General features: G+C 47.4%; 1 protein-coding gene across 1 annotated transcript; it reads left to right on the top strand.

Moving 5' to 3' along the window:
- Positions 1-941: 941 nt before the first annotated feature.
- On the top strand, positions 942-15385 carry LOC104691231 (3 beta-hydroxysteroid dehydrogenase type 7). Its single transcript, XM_010402651.4, has 6 exons — positions 942-1161; positions 4906-5061; positions 7852-7960; positions 11928-12027; positions 12938-13100; positions 14011-15385. Exons 1-6 carry the CDS (start codon positions 1014-1016, stop codon positions 14448-14450), a joined length of 1116 nt encoding a protein of 371 aa, XP_010400953.3. The 5' UTR covers positions 942-1013; the 3' UTR covers positions 14451-15385.
- Positions 15386-16028: the final 643 nt, after the last annotated feature.

Raw genomic sequence — 16028 nt, forward strand, 5'->3', positions numbered from 1 at the left:
AAGGATGTCGTTTGCTTGGCATCAAGGATAGCCTGGGAGTTGATCAGGCCTGACTTAGTTACCTCTGAGCCTTCATGGTAGAGGCAGAGAGAAACAGGACACGTCTTCCCCCTGCCACATCCCACTTTTAGGACAGGATCAAGCACTCTTGGGCAAAGCTGGTCCCCTTTTTTGACTCCAGTGGCAAACTAAACAGCACCTGCTCTCTGTAGCACAGCAGGGAAAGGTGACTTAGCCATGGGCTGGCAGATAAAACTTGTACCAGTGATAAGAATTAACTGTTGGAACACTTTGCTGAAGGATGTGGTAGAGTTTGCACTCCAAGACGGTTTTCAAATTATGAGAGGACTTTCTCCTCCTAAACAGATAGATAGATATAGATAGATAGATGGGTGGATGAGAGAGGGGGGTGTGTGATGTATTCAGCTCAAGGCACATCCATCCAGGAGAGCCACACCAGGTGCTCAGACTGGTGGAATTGGTGACCACAAAGCCCCAGATGCCCATTCCTGACCCAGCTCAGCAATGGGAGGATTTGCTGCCATAAAGCCTCTCTACAAATCACCAGGGCATGGGAACAAGGTCCTTGCAGCATCCCGCTGTCAGCAGCTACCCTGAGCATCTCCAGGACACACTGCAGCCCCCAGAGCTCCAACACCTGATAAACCAGCCTGTGGGAAGGGGCTAACCAGGGTGGAAAACTTCTGGCAGCCAAATTTTGGCCTGAGGCTGGACACACATCAAGGCAAGCCAGAGGTGCCCCAATCACCACGGGCTACTATGGGAGAAGGGAAAGGCTGAGTCAGAGAGCCCAAAATGGGCCTGTGGCAGCACTGTGGGACTGTGCCAAGGGAAACTTGATTTATGTTTAACTGGCTGGAGTTAATGTTCACCCAGGAGCATTCTGTGGCAGCTAGACTTTAGACTTAGCTCAGAAAACTCTGGCTGAGTGCACGATAAGACCCTGGCAGCCACCTTCTCTCTGCTCCTCAACCACAAAAACATCTTCAGAAATGGATGGAGCCTGGGTCTACCTGGTGACAGGAGGATGTGGGTTTGTGGGCGAGAGGATCGTAGAGCTCCTGTCTCAACAAGACTACATCAAAGAAGTCAGAGTTTTTGATTCAGTAGCAAGAGAAGAAGTAGAAAAACTCAGCACAGGTAAGAAAATGGCATCAGCATCTGTTTAGTGGCCATAATTCTCCCTCTCATGGCAGCTGGGGTAACGCTGGAGATGTCGCAGTTACAGGCGTGGGGCAGGAACCTGGATTAAACAGACTGGGTGAGGAACAGCTTCCAGCTCAGAATTTTTACAGCACAGGACTAAATCAAAGAAAAATGATCCCTAGGGATGGATCACCCAAGATATGTCACCCAGTGAGGCTCTAAGTCCCCAGGCAGGGATCAGTTGTGAGGAGCCACGTACACACAGAGTACGTGACATGGGAACTTGGCTGCCCAGCGGCTTTGCTCAACTAGTCTGACACAAAGGGGCTAAAACAACATCCTCCAGAGCTGCTCCACTGGTTCTGAGGAAAAGAACTGAAAGTCCTGACAGCAACAGAATCAAACTCAGAACCTACTGCAAGCCTTGTGAAATAAATTATGGAAATAATTGAGAGAAACATATAGCACCCTAAAATAGGAAGAGGTGAGTCTCAGAAAACACTCAGAGATACTGAATTAATCCATTTGATCATATTCTGAGACCTGCCTTCATGCAGGGTTGAGTACAGTGAGATATGTTGGGGAAAAACAACCTGTTTTACTGGACCCATGCAAATACCCATGCAAAACAAGCCAACGCAGCTCAGGGTGCCCTGCTCAGCTAATGCTGGGCTGGGTCCCCTGTCTCTGACTGCCCAAACCTTCAGCCTGCTTTGAGAGAGGCAAAAAATGCTGAGGGAGATCCTGTTGGGAGATATGGACAGAAAGGAGATGCACCTACAGCAAGTCAAGGCTCCCAGGGAAATATCACTATCAGAAACCCTCCCTGGCAGATGAACTCAGCAGACTGGTTTCCCCAGGTTTCAGGGAGCCAATTACCTTAAAAGCACCCATAATTGAAGAAAAAGCTGTTTAAACCTTAGGGAGGTGCCAAAATCCATGCTGCAGGAGAGGTCTGTGGCCTGACACCCCAGCAAACCACAGAGAACGAGGCAGAAGCAGCCTGAGGGGCCATCCCAACCCCATCCCTCTGCCCCAAGGCAGAGTCAGCTCCACCACAGCCTTCCCCACAGATGTTTGTTCTGTTCCCAGGCCACCCCGGGCAGCCCATTTATTTCTGCCCCACCAGGCAGTGGGCACAGTCTGGGTCCTTGATTTCTTACCTAAACTTACAGGTACAAGAGGTATTACAGCATTACTGTAATTTTTTTTTTAACAACAATCTTCACGATCTGAAAACCACATCCTTCCACTCCATACTGGTTTCTGCTTTAGGCTAAAGCAGCTCTCACACACTCCTTCTTCCTCCTCTGCTCCATCCAGCACTGCAGGGCACTGGCATTGTTCCCATCTGGAAGGGGGGCATTGAGTTTTGGGCTGTGGCCTTCCCACTGCCGCAAAAAGCTGATGGATTTGTCTCCTCCATCCTGCAATTTATCCTCCTGCTTTACCTGTCTCTGCAACTGTGCCTTTTTCAGTCGACAACAAGCAACAGCTCCTGAGCTGCCCTGGCCCAATTTAATTCCTTCATGAAGATCAGCTGCCTCTTCCCTGCTGAACCCAACAAGTTCTCTTTGTTCCTATCAAATTTCACCTTTCTTTTTGTTTCCTCTCCTCCAGACTCTTTTAGTTACACTCTGCTCATTCTCAAATCCTCCAGCGTGGTCCCTCCCAGTCCGATGTTATCTGCTGATTTAATGAACAAATCTGCCAGATTCTTGATGAAAACAATAAAAAATACTCAAATACAGCAATAAGCCCTGGAGAGCCCCAGGGCAGGCATCTACCACAGCTGGCAATTCCCTGGGAACTGTAATTCCACCAGCTTTGTGCTCTCCTTAATGGGGCTTATTTAGCCCATGTTTTACTGACTCCTTGTGAGAGTGACGCTGAGTTTCCGAAGCCCTTCGAAAATCAAGATAGATGACATCAACTTGTTCCACAATATCCCTACAGCCTGTTACCTTGTCATGAGAACAAAAGAGGTTTATCTGGCTTGCTTTGTTCTTGACAAATCCATGTCAGCTGCTTCCATTCTCCCTATTATCCCGCAGGTGCTCACACACACACGTGGTTTGAGTGTGTGCTCCTGAACTTCCTGGGGTTGCAACCAAAATGTTCTGTAATTTCCTGCCTCTTCTTTACCTCCTCTCTCAGCACAAGTGTTCCATTTGCTCTGCTGAGCTCTTCCAGTGCCTTCAGAAGTTCTCCAAAGTGGCTGATAAGGCACTAAAGCTGCAGTTACACCCCTCACCTCTTTAGGAGCCCTGGGTAGAGCTCATCAGGCCTTGTCAATTTGAAAATTCCTCATGGATGCCTTACAGCAGCTGCCTTAAGACAGGTGGTGTAAAAAAGACTATTTAGCACTTCAGCCTGATGAGTTCCAGGCTTTCCTAAACCACAGAGTAGGAGAAAAATTCCCCCCAAGAGTCTTCTGACACCCTGCTCTACACTCTGGTCCTCCAGGCAAGGGTTTTACCTCTGCTACATGGACAACTTCTTTCTTTTTACCCTCTATTCTCCCTGAATCGACTCTGTGCTTTACTACTAAATTAATTTATTATTAATACCCAATGTAAATTAATTTAGTATTAAAACTCCTCAGAGTGGTCCACTGATTGTTGGCTATGCTAATTAAGAAAGCAGCCTGACCCTTTCATAAAATTTCTGCCTCCTCCTCCATCCCAGGCTGCTCAGAGAACACTCAGCCACTCGACCTGCTGTCTTGGATTCTGTCCCTCCTTCTGGACCATGAGGAATAATCCCCTTCCCACCTTGCCCTGTTGGATCTTCTCTGAGGGTTTCCCTGTCGTAACACCCCCACAGCTGGAGCCACAGACCCTTCCCTGAGCTACTCATTTCTGTGATCCTTCACAAATTCCTACCCTGATCCCAGGATGTGTGGGGCTCTCCGGGCAGCTGCCAGCCCAGAGGAGGCAGAGGAGACACCTCCTTCCCAAAGCAACCCCGTGACTGGCTTATTGCAGATCCCTGAGGAGTACAGGCTCCTAACCCCAGCTTCTTGCTGGCCTCTTCCCAGCTATGGGAAAGGAAAAAGGGAAAAACCCTACTTAAATGTTACAACACTGTTTCAAAGCAAGAAAATGAATAGTAGAAGCCAAGAGTAGCCATGTATGGAACTGCTGCTCTGAGGAAGAAGAAGGAGAAGGTAAAAGGGAATAGGGGAAAAATTCCTTCTGAGTGACTCAAAGGGAGGAATTTCCTAGGAAACTTTCTAAACCTGTTACGTTATTTTCCTTCTTAATCTACCTTATTTGCAATTTAAACAAAGCTCTGTGCAATGTCTCTTGAAATTATCGGGTGTTATTCCCAGCAAGCCCTAAAATGTTCTGTCTGAAGGGAAGTGTCCGGCACAGCTTCCCCGATCCACAGGGGCTGGAGCAGCTGCAGCTCTCCAGTGTGTCCTGCTCCCAGGGCTGCCCTTGGATGAGAGCTGGAGATTGGCAGTGACAGACACAGCAATTCTGCCCCACATTTGATGCAGAGCACTGTGTTGAATTAAACCAGATGCAAACCTGGCTTCTTGGAGTTCAAAAAAAAAGGACTTTTGCCCTGGTGTGCTGGATTCAAACAGCACAGTCACTGTCAGAGAGTGCTTTGCCTTGCCCTGCAGAGAGGAAATTCCATGCCGGATCCTGGCTCTGCAGGAAGGTAAGGATGCTGATTTGTGCTCTTTCCCCCACCCCCTGCATCTCTGGCTGTATTATTTTTCTGCAGCTACCACTCGTGTGACAGTGATGAGAGGAGACATCTGCGACTCCAGCGTGCTCCTTGCTGCCATGCAGGGCGTGCATGTGGTCATTCACACAGCTGCTGTGGTGGACTACAGGAACACGGTGCCCTTCCGGGAGATGAGAGCTGTCAACGTCGGGGGTGAGCCTGAAACAGGGAGCTGAACACAGCCCTGCCCTCACACACACCTTGCAGCCACACAAGAGGCTACAGCAGACACATCCACCCGCGTTTGGTGCTCCCTTGTCCTGAATCCCACACACCCCGAGATGGGAAAGGTGCCCGGGACCTTTCCAGTGGGGAAGTTTCTCCCTTTGCCCCTCTGTCCTTGCTCAGGGCTGGCCATGCTGCTCCTCTCCACTGCTCATCAAATCTGGGCTCAGTTTTGGCACAGCTGTTCTGGTGGAGGGCAGAATTCCCCCGATGGCACTGAGGTGGTTCAGGACACACCTACAGTGGTAAGAAACGGTTTTGTGTGCGACAAGAACAACTAAAATTAACCCCTGTTCTAGATAGCTCACAGCTTTCCCAGGGATTTTACCCTGTCTCTATCAGCACAAGGCTGTACCCATCGAACTGCACCCACTAGAAGGGAGTGATGCTGTTTTAATTAGCAGAGTGATGCTGTTTAATTAGTCAGAGTTCTCAGTATCGTGTATCGACAGGCCACGTGTAACTGAGAGCTCCACAGCCCTTTCCTCCCACCACCAAGAGCCAATTTCATGTTCAGAGCAAGATCTGTTAGAGAAAATTTGTTCATAAATCTAGGAAATAAGCACAGGCTATAAAAATAATGAAATCCCTATTACAGCAGCAATTCCAGTGGCACCTCAGGCTGTTAGCTACTAAAATAGTCGTTAACCAAAAGGAAGGAACTTTATTTTTTTTTTTAATACATATATTTCCAACTCGATTACCGCTTAGGGCTTCTACTATTTGCTGATACATTCAAGGGTAACATTTAAATTCCAGCCTTCTTTTCATCGCTGCAGTTGTTTTCAAAACTCAATGCTTTTAGGAGCCTGTATTGTGCTCTCTGTGTACTGAGAATATTCAGAGCCTGAGGGTTCCTGCTGCCTTTTAGTGGCTTTGTGAGCTCTTCCCCTTCACTGTTGCTGTGAGCTCTGTGCTTCAGCACAGAGAGGATTTACAGACAGCACTGAACACTGAGCAAGTCCCATCCTCAGCAAACCAAACCTCTTGCAGATGTTGGTGACATTCCCAGAAAACCACACACGTGAGGATTTTCCAGTGTGACCGACTGCCTCTTTGAGGAGCACGGCCTGGGATGGCTTAACAGGAGCCTGTCCCGCATTTCTGCCTCCCCGTGGATGGCTCCACATGGTCATCCCTAAAATGGGGCTGCTGCCTTCACTGGGGCTCCTCAAAAATCCTGAACTGAGAGATTAGTCTGAAGTTCTCTCTTAAAATCATGGCAGATAAAAGAATAAAAATGGTATTTGATACCTGCTGTAGACTTTATGGAAAAAAGTAGGGTCAGGAGAGGTCAAGTATATAATCCTCTAGCTGTCTCTCTGTGCAACTCAGGCCACAGAAATTCATCCAATTACTGCCCTAAGCCCAGCAATTTGGGGCTAAATTGGACCATTCCTTTTCAAAAGACTTGCTGCCTCGAATTAAGGGTGCCAGTTAATGGGCTATCTATCATGGCTTTCAGCAAGCCATGACAATGCTGAGGAGTGGTAGTGTGGCTATGGTTAATTACCATTTCTGGCCAAAATTTACATCTCCTGCTTTGATTCCCTCCTCTGCTTCAACCACTGGCTGCTGAATCCTGTTATAGTCTTGTTGACTAAATTGAAGAGTTCTCTTCTACAAGAACTATTTTTTCCATCTAGTCACTTACAGACTTTTTAATCTGCTTTTTGTTAAGATGAATGGATTTTAACACAGCTGTTTCCAGTGATGTTTCTCACCAGGGGTTCTCAGTTTACTTTACATATTTTGATAGGCTCAGGGAGAAGCACATTGATTCTTTTCCACCGGGATTTCCGATGGATTCATGTGCTCTGAAATGATCCTAAACTCAGGATTTCCTTGGTAATTTGAGATTATGCCCTTAATAGCGAAGAGAAGAGAAATCACAAGCCCTCCCACACAGGATCTGCAGACAGGCTCAGGCCAGAGCCTGCTTAGCCAGGTACAAATAGTGTAGAGGTTTCTGGAAACCAACCCTACCACCTGCTTCCTTTCAGATCTGCCTTATCAGATCTGAAGGCCCTCAGTCCTTGTCACTGAGGTTCTCACAGGATCAGCTTGGATCAAAATCACAAAGAATGCAAAAACCACCCCTGCAAGAATCATAAATCATTTGAACCCACCAAAATACTCCGAAATAACCACACTAAACCACACACACTGACCAAGTTCAGCCAGAACAACCTTCCTTAAAGCAAACCATGTTTTGGATTTGTCTGGATTTCATATGGGCTTGTAAGCTGCCCTCATTGTTTTATTTAAAGTTCTGCAGCCATCAGGAGTCTGATGGAATGATTTCACCCTGTAGCACCCTGTAGAACTTCTACAGAGCAACACATGCAACTAAAACATGGATCCTTTGCTACAAGGCTGCAGCTCACCAACAATCTGCCCACAAACTGAAAAAGATGGAGTTTTGCTCTGCCAAGCTCTCAGCTTTCCTTTGTTAGCAGCTCTAAAGTCCAAGCTAAGTCAGTTGCCAATGGCCATGGAGGTTCAGCCACATTAGAGCTGTGGATGTGACTCCTACTCATGTTATAAACCATCCCCTCCTGAAGAACTGCAACCCTGACCTGGGGCTTTACATATTTTCAGCCATAAAAAGAGATGGATTAGTTCCAAGCAGGAAAAAGCCTGGGAATCTGTTTTGGTTTGCACAACAGGAATCAAGGCAAGGTGGCCGATGTTTGTCCTTCCCATCCTGCCCCACAGGTACTGAAAATGTGTTAAGGGCCTGCTGTGTCCTGAGCATCCCATACCTGCTCTACACAAGCTCCATCGCTGCCGTGGGACCCAACACCGCCTGTGAACCCATGCTCAGGTGAGGCTCAGCAAATCTTCTCCATCTCTCTGTTAAACAGCAGTGGAACTGCAGCCAGATGGAGGTTTGAGCTGTGGCTTCCAAGGAGAAGATTTGTATTTCCCCCCCCTGTCTATTCCTCTTCTCTTTATTGAAAACTGTTCCTTGCTGCTCTTCCTGTTGAGAAGCCACGGCCCTTCCCAACCTAAGCCCAGCCAGTGATACCCCAAGGTGAGAGCTACAGGGCGCAGTTGCACTTCCAGGCTGCCCCTGGATGTACAGCCCTGCTCCTCTGAGCCCTAAAATCATTCTCAGGTAAGGTTTCAGGTGCTCAGAGTTGGGGATATGGCCAAACTACATCCTGCTGTTGGGTCAGAGTTTTTGCTCTCCCCCACAGTGAGCCAACCCAAGGGGCAGGTGGTGCCCTCCTGTTAGCACCACACTGCCCCTCCTCCTCCCAGCTTCACAGGGAACTGCTGGCAAGCCTGTACCCAGCTCCTGTCATCAAATGTGAGCAAATCTCAAGTAGCACTATCCCAGAAAAAAGTAATTGGCCACGAAGTCTTAGGGGACAGATGCACTGGTGTGAACCTGCCCTGCAGTATTCAGGTGTAGTCACCTCTTTCTGTTACCTGCTTCTGACCTGTAAATATGTTCAACCCTTCTCCTGTTTGTGGCTCCCATGAGATTGACCCACAGACCCAGAAGCAGCAGCAGAGCTTTAGAAAACCCTCTGTGGCAAAGGTGGGATTTGGATCAATACAAAGACAGTGGTCAAAGTAACAACTTTGAGGGTTTTTTTGCTTTGATCTCCAGAAGTGACTTTGACAATCTGCTGACACTCCTGCCTCAGGGCTCAGCATCAGGATTCCTTTTGTATTCCTGGGGCAACAGTACCTGCACCTTGAGAGCAGGGCTGATATTTCTGAAGACCAGGGGCTGAAATTTTAGGTTAAATTTGAGGTCAGGTAGAGATATCTGCAGTCTGGTACGTACCATTGGAAGGCTCCTTGCTGATTTCAAGCCTGATTGTAGCCACACAAACTGCTCAGACCCTGGAAATTTGTGTGCCAGGGGAGCTGACTCCAGGTCAAGTGGTGTCTCCAGAGGCAGCCAGGCTGGACACAGCTGCCTTCAGTCACTTGGCTCTAGAAATTTCAGCCCAGCTAGAAAAGACATAACTTAAAATGACCCACAAGCCTAAATTTCACACTCACAAGTAAGTCAAGGCATAACCCAGTTGTTTTGAGAAGTGTCTAAGCACTTGAATCTAGAATAAATGTCTGGCTTATGAAAAAATCAGAGAGCCACTCAATCCACTTGGGACCACAAGCACTAGAGACTGTGTCCCTGCAAAGCTATGGAATTTGGTCACCAGCATATCCAAATAATTCCTAAAAATTCATGTAGATGCAGGCACATCCTTGTCAGTGTTTTAGTCTTTAGTGACTTAAGAGACAGATGTGAATAGATGTCCAGAAAAAATCAGCCCCAGATCTTGCCTGATCACAGCCCTTTGGTTTGTAATGGTGGCACCAACAGGGGCAAGCAAAACCCACCCAAGCTGACACTCATGGAACTTTGAACAGCCTTCCCCACCAAAAATGCAAATAAAACCACACCTGGAGCCTTTCACTCATTTTGCAGAACACACTCAGATTCTCCCATTTTCCTGAGAGGAAGCCTTAGAGAGGGGTCTTCATTCTCCAATTATTTTGATTTTAAACTAAGGGAATTAGATAATGGGAGAAGTATCAGCCCACCATAAAAACCTACCCCACCTGTCTCAGTAGAGAGCCCAGGGATGACTGGGAGTAGCAGAACACGGCTCTGTTTTCCAGACTGAAAGCACAGGTGATGCCTTTCCCCTTTCTCCTCTTCTCATATCCCCATCCCCACCCGATCTGTTCCACCCTCTCCCTCACAGTCCATGATCCTGCCTTTTCCTTTTCCTCTGTCCCCCTTCTCCATCATTCCCCGTGGAATTTATTTAACTCCCTTGTACGTGCTCGGGAATTGGCACAGACAAAGCAGGAGGAGTCTCTGGCCGGGGTGATGGGCACAGGGATAATGCTCACACCTCAGCATCCGACAATAATAGAAAATGCCTCTGTCAGTCTCAATCCCTGGGAGACAGGCACTGCTGAGATACCTTCTGACAATGCTGCTCCAGTCTGATTAGTGTTCACTTATCTGGGATCGTTTTGAAAAGCAAGAGCATTATGCTGAGCTCTTTGTTACTACCAAGCTTCAGAGGGGTGGGGGAAGGCACACAGAGCAGAGCCCAGGAACAGCAGGCAGGTTTGTCCCTTTGTGAAGCTGCTGCTTTTTAAAAGCTTTGCAGGGCGAAAAAAAAAAAAGATTTAAAAAAAAGAAAGAGAAAGCAATTAAAACTAGAACTTCTAGATAACCTCCCTCTAATTGTCTTGGGCCTCTCCCGGGCTTCCAACAAACCTCGCACAATCAATCTTTTGTCTTGCTTGTTTTTTGGTTTGTCTGTTGTTCATCCCCCGTAAACACGGGGAGGGGAGGAGGGTTTTGTGAGAGAAGCCCAGGGTGTGTGAGGAGGCTGTATTCCTTCCTGATGCTCCTAATTTATTTCTGTTGCTGTAGCACAAGGAGAGCCTGATCTCAGCTGGGATATCTGACACACAACATGCCAGACTGCTGAACAGGCAAGAGCCAGGCAACAGCATCAGCCACATTTTACCAGGGAGATCTGAGCACAGAAAAGAGAAAGCAACTTGCCCAAGGTCAAACAGGGAGCCTGAGTCAGAGCTGGCTCTCCCAAGGCCCAGCATTTGACAAAAACATCTCTGCTGCAGATTTGCTGTCTGAATCCCTCACAGACCACTGAACCCTTTCAGGAGATGTATCCAAGCCCATCTGCCACAGGAGGGTCAGGATTCCTTGTTGCCCTGCGTGGGGTACCCCCTGCCTGGCAGATCCTGGTTTGCTGGGGTGGATTTCTCTCCAACAGCAAAATATAAAGCAAGTTAATTTAAAAATGGGAGGAAAGTCTCCAGCAACACATGGAGGGAGAAAGAGTCGGTCTGTGCTACTCAGGGGAGCATTGGAGCAAGTGAATGCTCCTTCCCAATGCTGCAAGCCAGGTTTCTTCACTCCAGAGCCCACTGGAGATGCTGAATCAAATCCCATGATGGCCTCAGGCTGATCTAAAGCCACTGTGACACCCTGTGGGGAATAGAGCTGCTTTCTGCTTTCTCCTTGGAATTATTCCAGGCTCTGTGAGGCTAGTCCCATGTTAGATCCCACAGGCTTTCCCCTTGGCAGCTGTAAGGTAGGAGCCTGAGGAGCAGGTTGTCTTCTACAGCCACAACCCAGTGTCCCCTGCTTGTCCTTGGCCATGGGCCCTCTGCTTCTCCTCCCCCTCAAGGGTAATTTGCGAGGGGAGATGAAGGAGCACTCCCAGCACAACTCTGCTGATTGCAAGGCTTCAGGAGATCTCCAGCATCTCCACCACATTCCCAGCAAATGCCTCCCAACTTTAATCAACTCCGTGAGAAAATTAGGTAGCAGTTTCTCCTTTTAGTTTATGGCTCATGAGAGGCTTTTCTCTGCCTCTAATGTAAAAATGAAGTAGTATTGCTCTCATTTTCCTGCCCTCCATCTTCTTGTGCTCTTTCTACCTTACTCAGCTTCTGTAAGTTGCTTAAAAATGTAACTCTGCTGCCTTCTAATTTGCCTGATGGAATGTTATTTCAATCATGCTACTAGACAAAACTAAATCCAGTTCTGAGAAACTATTGCCCTCATGCAAACCTGCCTGTGAACACCCTGCACCACCTGGTATTCCTTGAGGCCTTATTCCTCCCAAAGTGCAGTGAGGATCTCAGCTTCCCATAGCTCCCAGCCAGCAGAAGTCCCTGGGGAGCAGGGAATGCAGAGCAAACCAGGCTGGGACAGATGTGCCCGAGCCCTGTGCTCTGCTCCACGGTCACTCTCTGTCTCCCACAATCTGTTCCAGAGGAAATGAGGACACTGAGTACAGCGGGGAAGTGGAGCTGCCCTATGGGAAGACAAAAGCCATGGCTGAAAAAATTGTGCTTGAAGCCAACGGGAAAAAGGTACAAAATGCAGTGGTAGCACCCCTGGAATTACAGCACAGGATGGGGGAAAGGAGGGAGATGGTTGAAAAGACCCCACAGCATAAGTGTGCATCCAACCTCTGCCTGCATTTGATGCATAAACCACATGGTCCTAAGCCTCCCAAAGCCCGATATTCCCACATCAGCCACACTGTCCCAAGATCAAAGGGTGCTTCCCTTTGAGCCTGTGCTTCAGCTCCAGCAGGAGTGTGACTTTGGAAAGGGCTGTGTTAAATCAGGGCCAAAGGAATCGGGTTCAACTCGTTCATACTCAATAAAAGCATAATTTCCAGGCTTTCCAGAGTGACTTAAGAACTAACAATACTGGTGTACCCAGAGCCAGCCCCCTGCCCAAGGCAGCTTGTTTTAGACCTGTTTAAAGCTACCTTGTTTGTTTTAAACCCAAGGTCAGTGTTTTACACTGGCAGTGAAGTCAGCAGCCAGAAGAGTTTTTCTAGACAATGAAGGAGATTGTAAAAATGAGACTTGTGCTCTAAATCACTGCCTGGAGCATCTCTCCCCCAGTCCCAGTTTGAGGCCATCCAGTTTGGCTGGCTTCCTCTGGTACCTGGTTTTGGTTGTTGCAAATCCTCTTTTATGCATCACAATTGCAGAAGAGTTCATGCCTCCAGCACTCTCCACCCAGCACCTCTCAGGGAGCACCACGTGGGTGCAGGTGTGCTGTGAAAAAAAAGAAAATCAAACTGGGCACCTCCTTGTGGTTTTAGGGACTCAAACCAGGCCCCAAGCATCCAGAGCACCTCTGCAAGTGTTGACTCCTCTAGGCCAGTATTCCCAGGGTTTAGGTTTATCTGGGAAACCCAGTGTCACTGTGGAAGATTCCATCTCTGGATCCATCCCTCACTGATGTCCCTCCCTGATTTTACAGCTGAGCAATGGTGGTATACTCAGAACCTGCATCATCCGTCCCAACGCCGTCTATGGGGAGAAGGCAGAGTTCCTCCAGGAGCTGTATTTGCTTGCCAAAGCCAGCAATGGTGTTATGAATTACCTGGAGCCTGAAAACACGGAGCGTAATCTCACCTATGTGGGTGAGTGAAGCACGGAGCCCTTTGCATGGGGTGCTACCAGCTTTAGTCACAGGAGATTTTACACGTCAGCTTAGCCTTAATCTCCCCAGACAGAGAGATGAGTATGGTGAATGAGCACAAATGGGTTTGTAACCACAGAACTTAGACCGGCTAAAGAATTTTTAAAGCAGTTTGTTATTACTACCGTTTTCCTGGGAAGGGTTTTCTTTTTTCCCTTTGAGAAGTGTTTCAAGGATATATGGGTGGCAGAGAGAAATTCAGGCTGTGTTTTTAAAATGTTTTTGCTATGAAAAGACACTTTGTCATTAGAAAAAGTTAAACTATTACTTCTTGTCAAATTCTTTACAGAAAAGGCTGTACTACATAACCAGTTTTAGCAAGCACAAGAAATTACTCAGAAAACCTCTAGGAAGAGTTTGTTTTGGTGCCTTTCAGGGGGTGTAATTCACCATTAGATCATGCAGGCACTCAGTGATTTCTGTGCAGCACACTTATATGTCTTTTTCCAAAAGTGCAGATAACAGTATTTTGAAAATGCTGTTAAAGGAGAATCAGACCTAGATAAATCAAGTGACTCCTTCAAAGGCTCACAGCAGAGCCAGGGATAAAACCCAGGAGCGCTGCCTCCCATTCATCCTGCTCTCACTACAAAACACTGCCCTTTTGCTTCGCATGAACCAGGATCACAAGGCACATTAATTGTCCAGCTCAAAGGGGACACCCAAGGTTTAAAGGATCTTGGAGGCCTGGATTAACTACTCAGTCTCTCTGCAGCACAGCTGAGCACACGATGAGTGCCTCCCTGCTTCCCAGCACTGAAGCTGGCAGATCCAATGCACTCATTCCACGGTAAACAGGGAAATTGAGCTCCTCCTGAACGCCTGTTTCTCTCCCTCTCTTATTTCTCCAGGTAATGTGGCATGGATGCATGTCCTTGCAGCAAGGAACTTGCAGCTGAAGCCAGACTTGCTGGCAGGACAGGTGTATTATTCCTATGACGACACTCCAGCCGGGAAGGTTTTCCTGGTCAGGCACGAGCTGCTGTCCAGTGCAGACCCCTCAGTGAGACTGGGCTCACACATCCCCTACTGGAAGATGTGGTTGATGATACAACTGCACAGGATCATCAGGGTCATCCTGTCCCCTTTCTGGAGGCCACAGCCTTTCCTCGACCTGCCTGCGCTGAACACCATAATCACCACCTTCTCCTATGAGACAGACAAGGCCTCCAGGCATTTCGGGTACAAACCCCTCTTCACGTGGCCGGAGAGCAGGCTCAGGACTGCACAGTGGCTGAAAGCAGCTGCAGGGAGCCTGGGACCCCCACAGATACATGAAAAGAAGAACTAAAGAGCACTTTTGGGGGAAGGAGGTTCCTTATCACACCAGCTCATCTGAGCTTCACAACCGTTATGTATGAAATCCACCAAATTTGCCTTTGCAGTGCCCTGATTTTGCATGATAAGATGTTAAACCGCCTAGTTTTGTATTTTGCATATTAAGTGTTTCAATTGCCAAATTAGCCTTTGCATACTTAAAATGCCCATCAAACTAGTTAAAGATATAAAGTTAATTCTCAGAACCATTTAATCACACAGTTCCTAGTTAAAAATCCCTGTTGATAAAATATTCCCAAATTTAATCCCTTCCTTAAGCCTTAAACTTCCAAATGTCTTGTTTCCTGCACATACCCAAGTTATCCAAGTTAATCAGTATGTTTTAAAAAGATTCTTAAGGTGTTTATGGTTCAGTTTTATAAGTTCCTTAAAATGACTGTTGATTGTTCTGTTTTAAATGTTCCTTGAAGTGTTTGTAGTGTAGTCAATGAGGGCATTTTCCCGCCTTTCAAGCACCCTGGACAAGAAGTTATCCATTGGCTGGATCCAATGGCTTCACTTCGAGGTTCCCCCAACCGCACCAGACCGTGGGGGCCGGATTGTGGGCAGCCCTGGGCGGAGCATGGGCATTATAAAACCCAGAGCACAGCTCTGGAGTCGCTTTTGCCTGAGATTAGCTGTGGGTGAAGCCTAATGCTGGTGACTCAGGCCTCTATCTCCCAGAGAGACCATTTTTAATTATCTAACTTTGGACTAGCCAAAGTTAGCCCAGCATTGCAGTCTTCCTGTACTGGGGCCTTGTGCCTGTTAGGCCTAAAGATCCCTACTCGCTGCAGACCTGGGTTTTAGGATTTTTACTTGTGGATTTTCCTGGACTGGATTATTTTAACTTTAATTAATTTTTAAAATTATTCTTGTAATAAAACAGATGTTAATTTTCAACTAACATCAAGAGTGGTCTCATTCTTGACAACAACCTGCACAGATCTTTGGCAGGAGCTTTGCAAACACAGAAATCCTGGTACAGAAACAGAGAAGGAGGAAAACTCACAGGCTGCAAGTCCTACCCTTGCCATGCCAAAATCTCAGCAACTTTGTGTCCCATGGGCATTTGAAACCTTCCCTGCACACACACGGGGCTTGCTGGCCTCCCTCATTCCCATGGTGCCACCACTGCTCGGACGACTTGTGGGAACAAGAGAGAACAAGCTCAGGTGGGAGATGGGAGATGGTGCCCAGAAAACAACTTTTTGGTAAAATCAGTGAACGAGTTTTGATCCACAGCCTGGGGAGCCATGGTCCTGGACATTTGGTGGGGGAGCTGTACCTGGCTCAGACACTGAAGGGCTCTTCAGTGATAGTTTTGGGGAGGACAAGTAAAACCCAGCAGGTTCTTGCTGTGATTCAGGGTTTAATAAAAAGAAAAAAAAAATTACTCCTTTTCCCAAAACTGCCTTTTGCAAGATGCTTCCTGTTATTCTTAACGTGGAATATTGAATATCTATTTTGAAATATTATCCCTCTAAAAGGAAGACCTCCGATCTCTTGTCCTAACAATGCATAGGCTGACTCAACTTTTAATCGTATGGAT

The sequence above is a fragment of the Corvus cornix genome, chromosome 19, assembly GCF_000738735.6.
Source record: "Corvus cornix cornix isolate S_Up_H32 chromosome 19, ASM73873v5, whole genome shotgun sequence".
Classification (NCBI taxonomy): domain Eukaryota; kingdom Metazoa; phylum Chordata; class Aves; order Passeriformes; family Corvidae; genus Corvus; species Corvus cornix.